At 35.7% G+C, this 13,492-nt stretch overlaps 1 protein-coding gene across 1 annotated transcript in view; it reads left to right on the top strand.

The window, feature by feature from the left end:
* DPYD (dihydropyrimidine dehydrogenase) overlaps positions 1 to 13,492 on the top strand; it is a 342,314-nt gene that overhangs the window by 17,433 nt on the left and 311,389 nt on the right. The window contains exon 3 of the mRNA XM_010582763.1: positions 8,852 to 8,934. Coding sequence (XP_010581065.1) covers positions 8,852 to 8,934 — 83 coding nt within the window. The remainder of the gene's footprint in view (positions 1 to 8,851; positions 8,935 to 13,492) is intronic.

Below are 13,492 nucleotides of genomic sequence, written 5' to 3'. Positions count from 1 at the left end.
TGAGAAGCAGAAAAGGCCTTGGCTCTGAGTAAGCACTGCTCAGCAATAACGAAAACATCCCTGGGTTATCAACACTTTTTCCAGCATAAATCCAAAACGTAGTCCCATACTAGCTACTATGAAGAAAATTAACTCTATCCCAGCTAAAACAGCACACTTGCCTAGCCAGTTCTTATAGTTATTTGGGAAAGAAGCTTATGCAAAATCATGGGAAATAGCTTAGGCAGATTAGCTTCTGCAGAATTGGTTGGGAAAATTGTGTCCTATTGTGTTATTTTTTTTAATATTGAGGCAACTACAGGGAGCTGTAGTGCATGGTGAACACAGAACCATGAAAGAAAATGTTTTGCTGTGGCACTTCTGAAAAATACTGTTGTTGGAGAATAAAATGTGCCTTGTAAGAGATGAGAGGCGGCATCCTGGGCTGAGGAAGCAAGCCTGCTACATGCAATTTGCTTTTATTCCTCTACACAGGGCTGGACTGCATTATTTCAGGGTGGCATTTAAGCATTTTATTGTAACTTTAATTTTTAAAAAGCTCTTATATTTAATAATTCTTCAGCTGTGCATGAAAAATAAGAGTGATCCTGTAAGTTGGTACTCTCAAATATGTGGGGTTAATTCCTTAAATTCTTGGTCATTCAGCTTCTAAAAAAGCAGGGGCTTTTGGGTACGTGTTTTTTCTTATGCTCTTTGTTGAAGGTCAAGAACATAATCTGTTCCTTAGGAGTACAGTTCTACCTGCACTTTAAAGATTCTTCCTTTTCTCCAGGTTATGAGCTCTGTAAATGTTAATTCTCAATATGAGTCTGGTCTTTACCTACATACTCTCATTTTATTTAATCTCGATGAGTCAGGGGAATATTTGCCTAAGCAGAGTAAAGAATCCCAAGGGAAAAGCAAGCTAGGTTGAGGTATGGGAAAGTACTGGGAGGGGAGGAAGTACAGCATTTGGGATATTTTTTTCCTTACTAATCTTTACTTAGTTATATTTTCACTGTCAAGTGAAAGTAGTATATTTAGAAATTCTGTGTAGAGCCTGTGTCTCTTTATTTGGACTTCATGCCCTTAAATAATTAAATTGTAAATTTATTCTATGACTGCTGGAGAATTGGAGGATTCAGCTGTCAAGAATGGGTCCCAGGTAGGATCTTAAACTTCTGTGAAGGCCCTTATGTAGTGCTTAGGCTCTCCAATAGGAAGAAGGCAGGACTATACCCACCTTAAAAAAGAAATAGTATCTAGACAAAGCTTGTCATTTTGCTAAGAGATGATGTGTATTGTTCCCTGCTACAGAGCCCTATCCCATAGAGGGAAGCAGTCTTAAAAGTGTCCCTTCAGATGCAGAGGGACCGGTAGCTTGTTGCCAAGTCCTCCCATTCATCTACTGATCAAGTTTAACATTTGTTCTAGGAAGAGGAGGAAAAAGTGGGAGAGGCAAAGGTTTTCCTTCCTTTTTGTTCTCAGTTTTCTCTTTTAAAGCTGAGGCAGAAGGGGAGGAGCATTATAAAATGTCCTGTCTAGTGGCATCACCTGCATTCTCTGCTCCTTTATTACTTCCAGCTGTGCCTCTGCTGTCTTGCATATCTTTTGTAGCTTTTTATTCTTTTCTTTTGAGTTCTTTGGTCTACTATTCTTTGTGTTGCATGCTTGGTCCTTTCAGGATGTCTTTTCTCATCCTCCCTGTATCGCTACTATCTGATGTGTTATCCATTGCCAAAACACATGGTGTCTGCATCTGCTCTGACAACAGCAGGTTGAATGCAAGCAAGATACCATACCCTTATGTGAACGTGAAGGCTGTTATAAATTTGCTACTTGAAATTTGTGTGTGTAACAGCACGAAAAGGAAGTTAGCAGAATGCCATCTCATATTGGAAGATCTTTCACAATCCCAGTAAAATTGCAAACTAGTGTTATGTATTTTTAACAAGTAATTAACTTTTATGTAATTACCTGTTTTTAAGGATTAAGTGTACCATATTTTATACTGGGAAAACTTTTAAAAATCCAAAATTATCTGCTTCTGCTTCAGAATTCCCAGTTACATTGACAGTATTTCTGGTAATTAATAACAAAAAACACACTTGCTGTTTCAGAGAATATCTCATGCATCACAGTTTCCTGGTCTCAGTCCTGTTTTAACAATATATTTCCATTTGTGGAGAAAATGTGATACTTATGTTTGAGTTCGCATGTGCACTATTTTTAGTGCCTTAAAAATAATATTCCTCTTAAAAAAAACCTGAGAAAGATTAACATGGTTATGCTAATTAGGCATTGATTGCAGCCACCCACAATTCTATTTAATATTTTTTTCTATTGATTTTTATTTGATTACTAACACTTAGAGCTGATTTTCTGTTGGAATATCTATATTTTTCAAAGCACCTCTCTGGCTAATGTGGCTATATCACATAATGAAAAAATTGTTATAACAAATGTTCATGTATTATGAATGACATGCTGTCAAATGTTATGTAAATACCTGAGGGCTCAATATACTTTCTGCAGATATTAGGAATATGTACATATTAAAAAAATACCTAGTTTTGCTTTGTGAACAGCTGGTCAGGTATCAGTTTTAAGCTGTTTTTCCCCCTGTTTGGAATAAGAACCCCTTGAGAATGAGTCACAGCAAATAGGAAGGAGGAATTTAGTAGGTAGATATTGCATAGATCGTAATATCTTACAGATAGGATCAAGCAATCCTTTTACTTGTTTAGTTTTTAAGAATGCTCTTAGATAAAACCCTTGGCAAATGGCATCGGCTTTGTTTAGTTTCTCAATATGAAGATGGTTTAAGGGGGCTTCTTGTATGGAATACAGCTATTGGCTACTGAATAACTTTAATGAATCGTAGCACCAACATGAGAATAAATGCAATATATATAAGTCATTTTACCCTATAGCAGATGGGTGCTTAAGTCTGTGAGAGATCAATGGAACCATTTAGCTTTCTGTGTTGTTTCAGTGTAGAAAGACAGCCTGTTCCAAATCAAGAGAGAAGTCTGCTAAGAATATTTAGGTTTCATCAGAATAAAGCACAGTGTTATATAAGTTTGCATCAAAAGAAGTAGACGTGCTATTCCAAATTCATAACAATTGTCTATTAGTCTGTTTTTAATAATTTTTCTTTGGCATGTAATCCTGTTTAATTAGATTCTACTCTCTCTGTTGTTTCAAGATTCCATAAACTGGTGTCTTATATACCAGCTGCTAAAGCAGGAGTTACTGTCTAAATGATATTCACAATGAGTATTTGGAAGGTTTACAATTATACCCTTGGTAATAAATTGTGCTATTTTCCCCAACAGTTTTAAGTGCTAATCTTCAGAAGGCATTTTAAAATTAGCTAAAATTCTGTCAAGAGATTTACAAAAATTGTTAGCATGAAGATAATTATGTCACAGTCCTTGGACTCCATCTCTGATTGTGTGCATAAATCAGAAAATGTCAGCTGTGTTTTCCCTTAATAATTATCCTTGCAGCAATATATTACAGTTTAGATTACTATTATAATGTTGCTTTAGGTTTATAAAACACAAGTTAGTTATTTCTAAAGTTTTCTGCTGATGAAATAATTCACATTTCCAGAATAACAAGTGATTATTGGTGTTAACATTTTATATATCAATAAGATCATCAATATGGAGATAAGCATTCTATACTTTTTATACAGTCCCCCGAAGAAGTCAGCTTTTTTGTTAAAATTTTGGTAAAGGAGATCACTTCTACAGTATGGCCAACATTTTCAAAAGAGCTAGCTAATGTGGTCAGCTTTGTGGCATGTGTGGGACTTGACTTTTTAAGGAATTTTTGGACCAAGATTTGAGACACTTCTTGTTGAATCTGTACAGGACATAGCTACTTAAGTAGATTCTGTAGGTCCCCAATAGTTTTGTCAATCTGTCGTTGGAGCCTACCTCCTTAAAGGTAACTACCTGAAATACCAGAGGGAGCTACTACATCCTTCAGAATTTGGACCAGGCTGTCTCATTTTAAGCACTCAGAAGTCTAGGTACAAATACATTTAATGCACATTTTGAAATTTGGCTGCATAAACATTAGAAAATTAAGACACAACATACTCTGTAGGAACCTTTTTCATGGATTATAAAGTAGAAAACAGGAGAAAAATGAATTTGTTTTAGCATTAGCAGCAATAGTAAATACGAACTGAACAGGTGAGAGCTGTTCCATCTTTCAATTGCTGTATGTTCCTTATGTTTAATACACAGAGAACATTTGACAGTAAAAATGTGAGACTTACTTTCACAAATGTTTTGAAAAAACTCAAGCTTTCTAAGAAAATTTCCTAAAACCATGTGGAAGCAATGAATTTCAAGAATTCAGCAATCCTATTTACCTAAACCCTTATTTCATGGAAGAGAGACGGTATTATAAGCAAGGCTTTTGATTTGGCAGTGTATCGACTAGGGTTAAGAGATCTACTCAACTTCAGTGATGCAGGCTGCCCTAGAATAGGTCTTACGCTGTTGTCATATCAAAAGATTTTGTTTTTCAGCTACCTCAAAATGTGTGTAAGACATTATCCGTAATACTAACACTTTTGAAAGTCTTATATGAAGTATTTCAGGATAGAGTTAAAGTAGCAGTATATGGCTTAGTATGATCCCATTCTTGTTTGACTGGATGGAAGATTTAAGGTTGATTTTGATGGAAGTGGGGGTCACTTCTTTTATCAGTACTGCATTGCAGAATGGGCGAGTTTGAGTTATGGTCTTCTCAAAACTCTTAGGCCTGTCATGGCAGAGCAGAGGCAGCAATGCTTTTGTAATTTAGGGAGATTCTCAGTGGTGACACCAGGCAATAGACTGCTTTTGGCTTCTGAGCTACTTCTGCAAAGTTTTGCATTTGACACAAGAGGCCAAATCAAGAATTGCTTTTCAAATGACTAAGTCAGGCAAAGAGGGCTTTTCCATCCAAGACAAAAAAATATACAAGAAAGCTAAGCTGATGAATGTTTAGAGATGTGTTTTAAAACGTACAACTTCACTTTTGCCAGAATCCTAGGCTTTTGTTTAAAACTAGAGTGATTCTTTATTCTCCAGTTATATGAGCTAGCTTGTTTCTTCAACTAGTGTCAAAGAGTAAGAGTACTTTGGACTTGGTAGTTGCTGAATTTCCTCAGACTGTTACAATATTATTATAAAGTTTATGTCATGATATTTTTAATATTATCGCTTATGATAACTGAAAATACAGAATTACGAGCACATAGTCCTTGCTCCCAAAGCTTGCAGTTTATTTTATTAACAATAAAATATTGCAGTAGGAATAAAAGTTATATTTTTGTGGTTATGGCAGGAAAAGCTTTTCAATTTGTTCATTAATCTTCTTTCTTCTTCATCTCATACATTCATAATTCATCTTTCTCATTTCTGATTAGATGTTCCACTAGTATACTGTGTGTGATGCCACAGATATTTGTGGATATCCAGTCTATATCTTCCTTTTTAACTAGTTGTCATGTAGTTTTAGGTAGTTCTTATGTCATAAATAAGCCATTTATTTATATATAAAATCTCTTCCCTACTCTCTTGCTTTTTAGTTCATTTAAAAACCTCAAAGTATTTATGCCAGAATCCTTTAAGAAGCAGTATTTAGGCTTTTGTGGCTTTTTGACATTCAACAGTAGTTTGACTTATGATGACCATGTCCCTATTGCATCTCTGTACTTATTTTTCCTCCTGAACTTCTGAAAGGTGATACTTAGTTTAGTATCATGCAGCACTATAGATCTGCCAACAGCAATAACATATAGAGTGCTATGTAATTATTGAATCATAGAGTTAAAACTTCCAGACTTTATCTATACCCACAAAAAATCACTTGGCAGTAAGCCACCAAAACTAATTTTTTTCATTGCTTGTGTTTTGGTTTTTTTTACTTTAGCTGCTGCTCAAAATGAAACACCTGGGAGTTTAATTGCTCATTATACTTAAATCTGTGAAGTATTATGGGCCAAAACATACTGCCCTGAGCAAGATATTTATAGATATTAATTTATTTGGTAGCATGAATGATAGAATGAGCTCAATTTTTGTTACTGATTAATACTTAAGAATGTAAAGCTCACCCTGGTCATGGTCTACTGAAGTTTCATCATTTCCCAGTCATATTCTTCAGAGTATTCTCATGCTCACAATTTCATTCATATTGGTAGCCTTTCTTATGAACTGATAACCTTTCAGATGATCTACAAATGTAGCATGCAAGCTGATACTCAGACCCATGAAGAAGTGGCATCTATACACCTGTAGCTATGCTTATATTTGGTACTTCGGACAACCTGTTCTCTTTTCTCTGAGAGGATGCAACATACTATTTTGGATGATTGCAGCTCTAACTGGAAAGCAGTGGGTATGATCAATATTTGCTCACTCTCCTGTTCAATGTGTATGCAGTAACTGATTACATAGTACTATGAGGTCATCTTCCTTCAGGAGTTTGCATCTGGCTCTGTTTTTAGTTCATTTTTTCCTAATGGTGAAATTATTTGCTCTCCAACTGCTGTATCTTGGATGAGAGCTATTTGGCTGAAAGTAGCTGAGAAAGATACTGTCCAGAAACAGTTCTCAGAAATGGTAGAAATAAGTTCATCTTCTTGCCAAATGAATTGGTACATCTATTACTTGAGTCTATAAAATTTGTTCCATTTTTTGTTCTGGGTTATCCATTTTTGCATTGGGTTTATAGTTGAGATAGAATATTTGTGCACGTAAGGCTACGTGATCACAGCATTTTCTTTAGATATGGGCCACCTTTGTTGCCCTTCAGCTGATTAACACAGTATGGTCTATATAGACAAAGAAGAAATACCAGCTGAACTTACTCTTTTCAGCATTGTCCATGTGGAGAGCATCAGCTATTTTAGCTCGTATGATATAGAGAAGATTTAATTCTGTTTGATAAAAATTTTGTGTGCTTTGGATCCTCTGTTGTTTCTATGTGCTTTATACCACAAGGTCAAGAGAAGTGAACTGTGATGCTCAGATGTTCTGAACCTGTGCTCAGATGCTGGTGGCACAAGATTGTTAAAGCATGGGCTTTCCTCTTTTGGCACTTGGAGCAATATTCCAAATGGTGTTTCCTTTGGTCTGTTTTCTTGGAGGATAGGAAGTTTGATTTTTGCTTGCACAGATACTTTCAGTTTAGTACTGATGAATCAGGAATTCTTTATTACTATTGTTGATTTGGATTTCTTCATGTATTTTAAATGACTGACCTGCCTGTGTGTGCTTGGAGCTGAAGGTCAATGTAGGCTGATCTAAATAATGGTATACTTCATTGTAGAGCTTCCTTGTCTTTCTTGTGTAATCCCTTTGAGGTTTTGAGTAGGATTTTGCCATACAAAGGACAACTGATTGTAATATAAACAAATAAATAATATCTGATTAGCTATGGGATAAGATTTACTACTCATACTTAAGGCATGTAGAATTTTTTTAAGGGAGAGAAAAGATTGCAGAAGTTCTGAATGTAGCTTTGTTCATTTCTCCTGCTCATAAATGTATTGTTAAAGCATTAAAACTTTGTATTAAAAAGTCTATAATCTTATTTAAAAATAATGATAGTTTAAATGCTAATTGAACAAGCTAAAGTATCTTGTTAGGTCATTTACAAATATCTAATTATTTCCTTTACAGTAATGCTTTTGTAGCCTCAAATTGAATGTAATTATAAAAATAAAGAATCAATGCACAAAAGAAATAGCAATAGGTAACTTTTATTGTATTTATTATAACTATCTTTAAGATGTGGACTTGAAAATTAATTCAGATATTAAAAACTGTGAAAGCAATATGACCAAATAATAGTGCACGTATTTTCTTTAAAGCTACTGCATAAAAAGCCTGACAATCCTGCCTTCAAGGTTGTTAGCAATACTAACTGTTACGCTTGCAACTCGTCTTTCTTTTACACCCATATGGCAAAATTATGCCTCCCAGAGGTAAGTTTTGGTATTGGAGAAAGGTGCTGCAGAGAACAGAGGTAACCTAAAAGCCTCCTGTATTGATGAAGCCTCAGGAGAATATAAAAATCCTATGGATGACGCAGATGATCAGGGAATTCTTGTTTGCTGGTATTTCACACTGACTTTGCACAGATACAAATTTCTGTACTCCCTAGCATCTTCCGAGTCAATTTTACCGCCTTTATGGGAGCAGAAGAAAAGGATCAGCACTCTGGAGTAATGGAACCAGTCACACATTTAATAATAATTAACAGAATACAGCAAAGTTTTGTTTCGCTTATTGTCACAAAATTATTGGCTTCATATTACTTTGAGAAATAATGGTGAGCTCTAATCTGGAAAAAGCTTTAAGTGGTTGAGGTGTCTATAAGCAATTAATCTTTTCAGTTTCTGTTATGTTTTAAAAATTAAATATGAATTAAATATGATTGGTTTGTTCCAACAACACTGCCTGTTTCATTGGGACAGAATTTATAACTTTTATTATAATTCTAAAATGCATGTTTAGGTTTCTATTCTTGTCTGTGTGTGTACAGTAGCTTTGTAGCCTTGCATACTGATAAAGGAAAAATTAATTTTTTTTCCAAAGAAGAAAAAAGTAAAAATTCTATACATGTTGATATGGAACATTTGTAAGATTATTTCCATGACAACCATATAATAAGATTCATGTTTACTTTGTTTCTGAGTTCTCACTGTCTTTTTAATGACTCCTGTGTAATTAAATCAGAATGCATAATTTGAGGTTACGTAATATAAATCAGTTTTGTTTGCATGATGTTGAATAATGTTAATACATGTACAATATACTGTTTAAGAGCCTTACATGGGTTTGTCTGTTTGTTGCAGAACTGTGAGAAACTAGAAAATAATTTTGATGACATCAAGCACACGACTCTTAGTGAGCGAGGAGCACTTCGAGAAGCAATGAGGTAAGTCTGGGTCACCATAGCAACAGTCACAGATGTGGTAAAGAAAGAGTCATTCTTCATTATTGGGGGAACAAATGAGTTCATTGCCACCATTCAGCTCTATTCTCTAAGGTATTAATTTGTCAGTGGAGAGGCTTCCCTTGAGGCTGTACTTTGGTTTTCAAGCTGCATAAATGTTAAGCCTGACTGCACAGTAAAAAACGTAAATGTTTAATTTGTTATTTAAAATGCTTAAGGGGTGCCTTGCTTTATATTTATACTAAACTGTTAGTGAATGAAAATATTGTTCATCTAAATTCTGTAAGTGTTAAAGCAATTGTACAATGCTGTTTGAACAAACCTGTGTTTGCTTTTAAATTGGATTTGATTTTTATGTATGAAGTTCCTGTGTACTCTGAATTTTATCACCAGATTTGTATGATTTTGGTTTTGCTAATGGAACATTAAAATCTATCGGGTCCTTCATGTATTGTAGAGATGTATAGTTTGCTTAATATCCTCATATCATTGCACTTAATGCTTATTAGAGGAGGTTAAAATTAGTCAGTACATGAATCTTCTGTCATCCTTACGTGCACTGTGAAGTAGCTGGGTACAGGACTCCAAAGAAACTTGTCAGCTATAGTATCTGGAAAAGGGAATGATTACTATGCTGAAAGATGGTGGAACCAAAGACAAATTTTCTAAACTAACTCACTGAATAATCAGGAAGATGTTAATTATAGTATTATCTGTGGATCAGAAAATTATAGTAACCTGTACTTTTAAAGGTTTTGAAAGTTGGATAGTAAAATGTAATGATGCAAACATAGTGCTTCATTTCACTTGCCTGATATCAGAGTAACTACTTAGACTTGCACTAGCACAGTAAAAAGTGAAAAAAACCCAAACAAAAAATATTGAGAATCGTCTTGAAAAAATAATTACACCCATTTGCTTTGATTGTATTCATAATCCCTTTAAATTTATGGATGTGTTTGAATGACTTTATTTGTGTGACTCTATGTTCATGATGCTTGTCTTATGTACACTGCTATGAATAAGTGTTTGTAAAAGTATTCTGATTTGACGTGCAACCTGCCTCTTTTGAAGCCTTTCTTATTACCTCCAAATTATATTCTTTCCTTTCTGAATATTTCAAATACTAGTGTTTCTAGTAACTGTAAAAATAATGGCATTCACCTTTCTAATTGTGATTTCTTGCTTTTTGCTTGTTTGGCTTCAGACATTTAGGGTTTTCTCCCTGTGTGATCGGTCATCTGTGTATCTAAATCCTTCATGTAGTGCCAGTAAATGGAAAGTTATTTAAAATAAAGATTTGGGGAACTTTTGGCATATGAAGCTAATTTTAGTATTTTCAACAAATTGGATTTCAAGTTGCTGCTCTCCTGTAACAACGTTCCATGGGTAGGTTTGCAGTGTTTGTGATACATGACTCAGCAGAGTTAATCTTTCAAAAACTTGGGAGCTGACAGCTCTTTGGTGATAAACATTAGCTAGGGAAGGGAGCTTTGGCATTTCAAAGGTCATGTTTCTGTTACAAGGACTGTGTAGAAGATTCTTATGATTCTATGCTGTGCATACAATAAAAAGCACTTTACTATCTCATAAATTTGTATCCTGGCTATTTCTGCTAGTGTACAAGCCATTCTGAGAAATAGTTATTGATTGTGAAGTGTGACAGATACTGTGCAGTGCTGGAATTCTCTTAATTGCAGTCAATATTATATGGTTGATTTTTTTCTTAGTTGTTTTTATGGAAGTAAAGAAAATACCTGACTTACTAAATTAAGACTGTAGTATGTTTTTATAATGTACTTGAGTAACGCATAAAAGCTACAAAATGTTAATTTAGAGAGGTATATGCATGTAGGTGTACATATTTTTCTAAACGTGTGTAAAAAAACACTTGTTATTTTAGGCTGTAGAGTCCTTTCAACTGCTTGCATAGTCACCCCATATCCTTGGTGGCTGCGTTTTTCTGTTTGGATCCCAAGATTATCTATAGCATATGTAATTCAGGTGGTACATTTTGACAGATTAAAGTTCACTTTGCTTTCCCATAACTATAGTGGACATCGGACCAGGTGTGGGAGGACACAGATTTGCTAGCCTCAAGTATTGTGAGATACCCGCCTCCTTCTGGTAAGGGAAGCATGTAGAGAGGGATGCACGTTGCACAAAGGCACTAAAATCATGTGGGCATGAAAAAACCAACAACAAAATCCTAGTTGGATAGCTAAGCAGATATATGTGGATTTCAGATGAGCCTTAAGTTGAGTGGGCAGTCTGCCCAAATCCTCTCTGATTTCTCAGAGTGGTACTACTGGTCTGCCAGATGAGAGATACAATGAACATTTTTCCTCAGTGCTCCTGTTTGGAATGAGACCTTCTATTTTAACTTTCTCTTTGAGAAAAATGGTCAATTTAATAGGGGTTTCAATACATTTCTAGTCTATGAATATCACTGTGCTCTGCATAAACAAACACTAATATCCAAGAAGGGTCTTGTTCTTTTTCCAGCCTTCAGAAACTGAATGGTGTTCAAATTAAGGATTACATGAAAATCATCTTTCTTGTTTATGTACATAGATGTATGCAAAATAAATTTTCTGAAGGGTTTTGAAATGATCATAGAGCGTATGAACTTTCTCTAGTTCTACTTTACATATTATTTTAGACCTTGAATGAGATAATGAGCTGATAGTAGTTTGCCATTACTCAGTGTATAAATAGTGGTATTGTAAGAATTTGGTTTACTTATGATTGCATGCAAAATCGTAAAGCATTCAATTCAGTTACTGTTTTGCTTATTTTATTAATGTACTCCAAATGGTTTATTTATTAGTATATTTTAATGCAACTGCAAAGCTTAAGTAAACAATAAAAATACATTAGTTTTTTGAATTGGGATTTATAAATGGACGGAGTATTGCTTTACATACCTTGAATATGTATACGATAATTTAACTGAGTATTTTATGTAGTAACTTGGCAGAAAAATAGCATGGATGTATACCTATAATGTCAGGTTCATAAGTAAGATCATTAAGCTTTTGTTGAACAGGGTTCAATTTGTTCTTAGTATATAATCACTGTAAAAAATCTGGATCCTGATCCTCAGTAAAGTTTCATCTAGAAATTTAAAGGAGCTTTTAGACTGGTTTGGCTGCTATGAGGAGATAAGTATTTGAGGAGGAGGAAGTGGCATAGCTAACTGTATGCTGACCCTGGTAGTCTTTTCATAGGTGGCAAAACTGGAATGTGGACTGCTGCAGTAATCATTCCTCTGGGAAAGTAGGGTAAAGAAGCCTTGAGGAGCCTTAAAACCAAAAAACCACAACGAAACTCCCTCCAAATTATAAAGTAACTTTTAGTAGAGGTGTAGAAGAAATAAAAACTGCAATTATTAATATCAATTTAGAAGAAGATAAGGTTTAGGGAGTTACTGGGTTTAACAAGGTGAAGGACAAATTTCAGAAAGTAACAGACATCAGCTGGCAGGAAGGAAATTTCTTTTTTCCACTGAATCCGTTCACTTACTTTGTGTACAGGCATCCGTTGTTGTTATCAAGAGAGAGAATCACAGACTCACTGAAGTTAGAAAGAACTGTTGGAGATGATCTAGACCAGTGGTCTCCAGACTTTGTTGACTGTGGACCAGCAAAATGTTTTTGAGCATACACTCCCGATATGTATATGTTTATTTCTTTATAAATTATATACATGTACCACTGTACTAATATATTATGTGTATTATTAAACACACACAAGAACAGAAATTAAAAAAGGACGAGATAAAGATGAAATAAAAAAAATATTTATTAATCGTACTAAAAATATTTTCTTCCCACATCCAGGTGGGTTGTCTTGTGCACACTCCAGTCTGGAGATCACTGACCTAGACCAGCTTTCCTGCTCAGAGCAGGGTCAAGTAGAGCAGGTTGCTCAGGGCTGTGTCCAGCCAGGTTTACCCTCCACCTTTTTTTTTTTTTAACTGGAATCCCTTGTATTTCAGCTTGTGCCTGTTGTTTCTTGCCCTTTCACTGGGTACCACTAAGAAGAATCTGGCTCTGTTGTCTTTATTCCTCCCATCAGGTATTTATACATAGTGATAAGATCCCCCCTGAGCCTTCTCTGCTCGAGGCTAAATGTCGCTAGCTCTCTCAGCCTCTCCTTCTGTGACAGATGCTCCAGTCCCTTGATCACCTCAGGGGCCCTTTGCTGGACTTGCTTGGGTATGTCCGTGTCTCTCTTGTTCTGGGGAGCCCTGCACAGGACACAGTGCTGCAGGTGTGTCTCACCAGTGCTGGGCACTGGAGAAGGATCTCCTCCCTTGACCTGATGATGATGCTCTGCCTAACACAGCCCAGGATGCCGCTGGCCTTTGCTGCAAGGACTGGCTCATGTTCAGCTTGTCCCCCAGGACCCCCAGGGCCTTTTCTGCAAAGCTGCTTTCCAGCTTGTTGGCCCCAGCCTGTATTGGTGCCTGGTGTTGTTCCTCCCCAGGGGCAGGACTTCACTTGTCTCTTTCTTCCGCCCCCCCCCCCCCCCCGCC

Source organism: Haliaeetus leucocephalus, unplaced genomic scaffold (assembly GCF_000737465.1).
Source record: "Haliaeetus leucocephalus isolate CR32 unplaced genomic scaffold, Haliaeetus_leucocephalus-4.0 Scaffold848, whole genome shotgun sequence".
NCBI lineage: Eukaryota > Metazoa > Chordata > Aves > Accipitriformes > Accipitridae > Haliaeetus > Haliaeetus leucocephalus.
The sequence above is the reverse complement of the archived record's forward strand: the minus strand, read 5'-3'. Positions and strand labels throughout refer to the sequence as shown.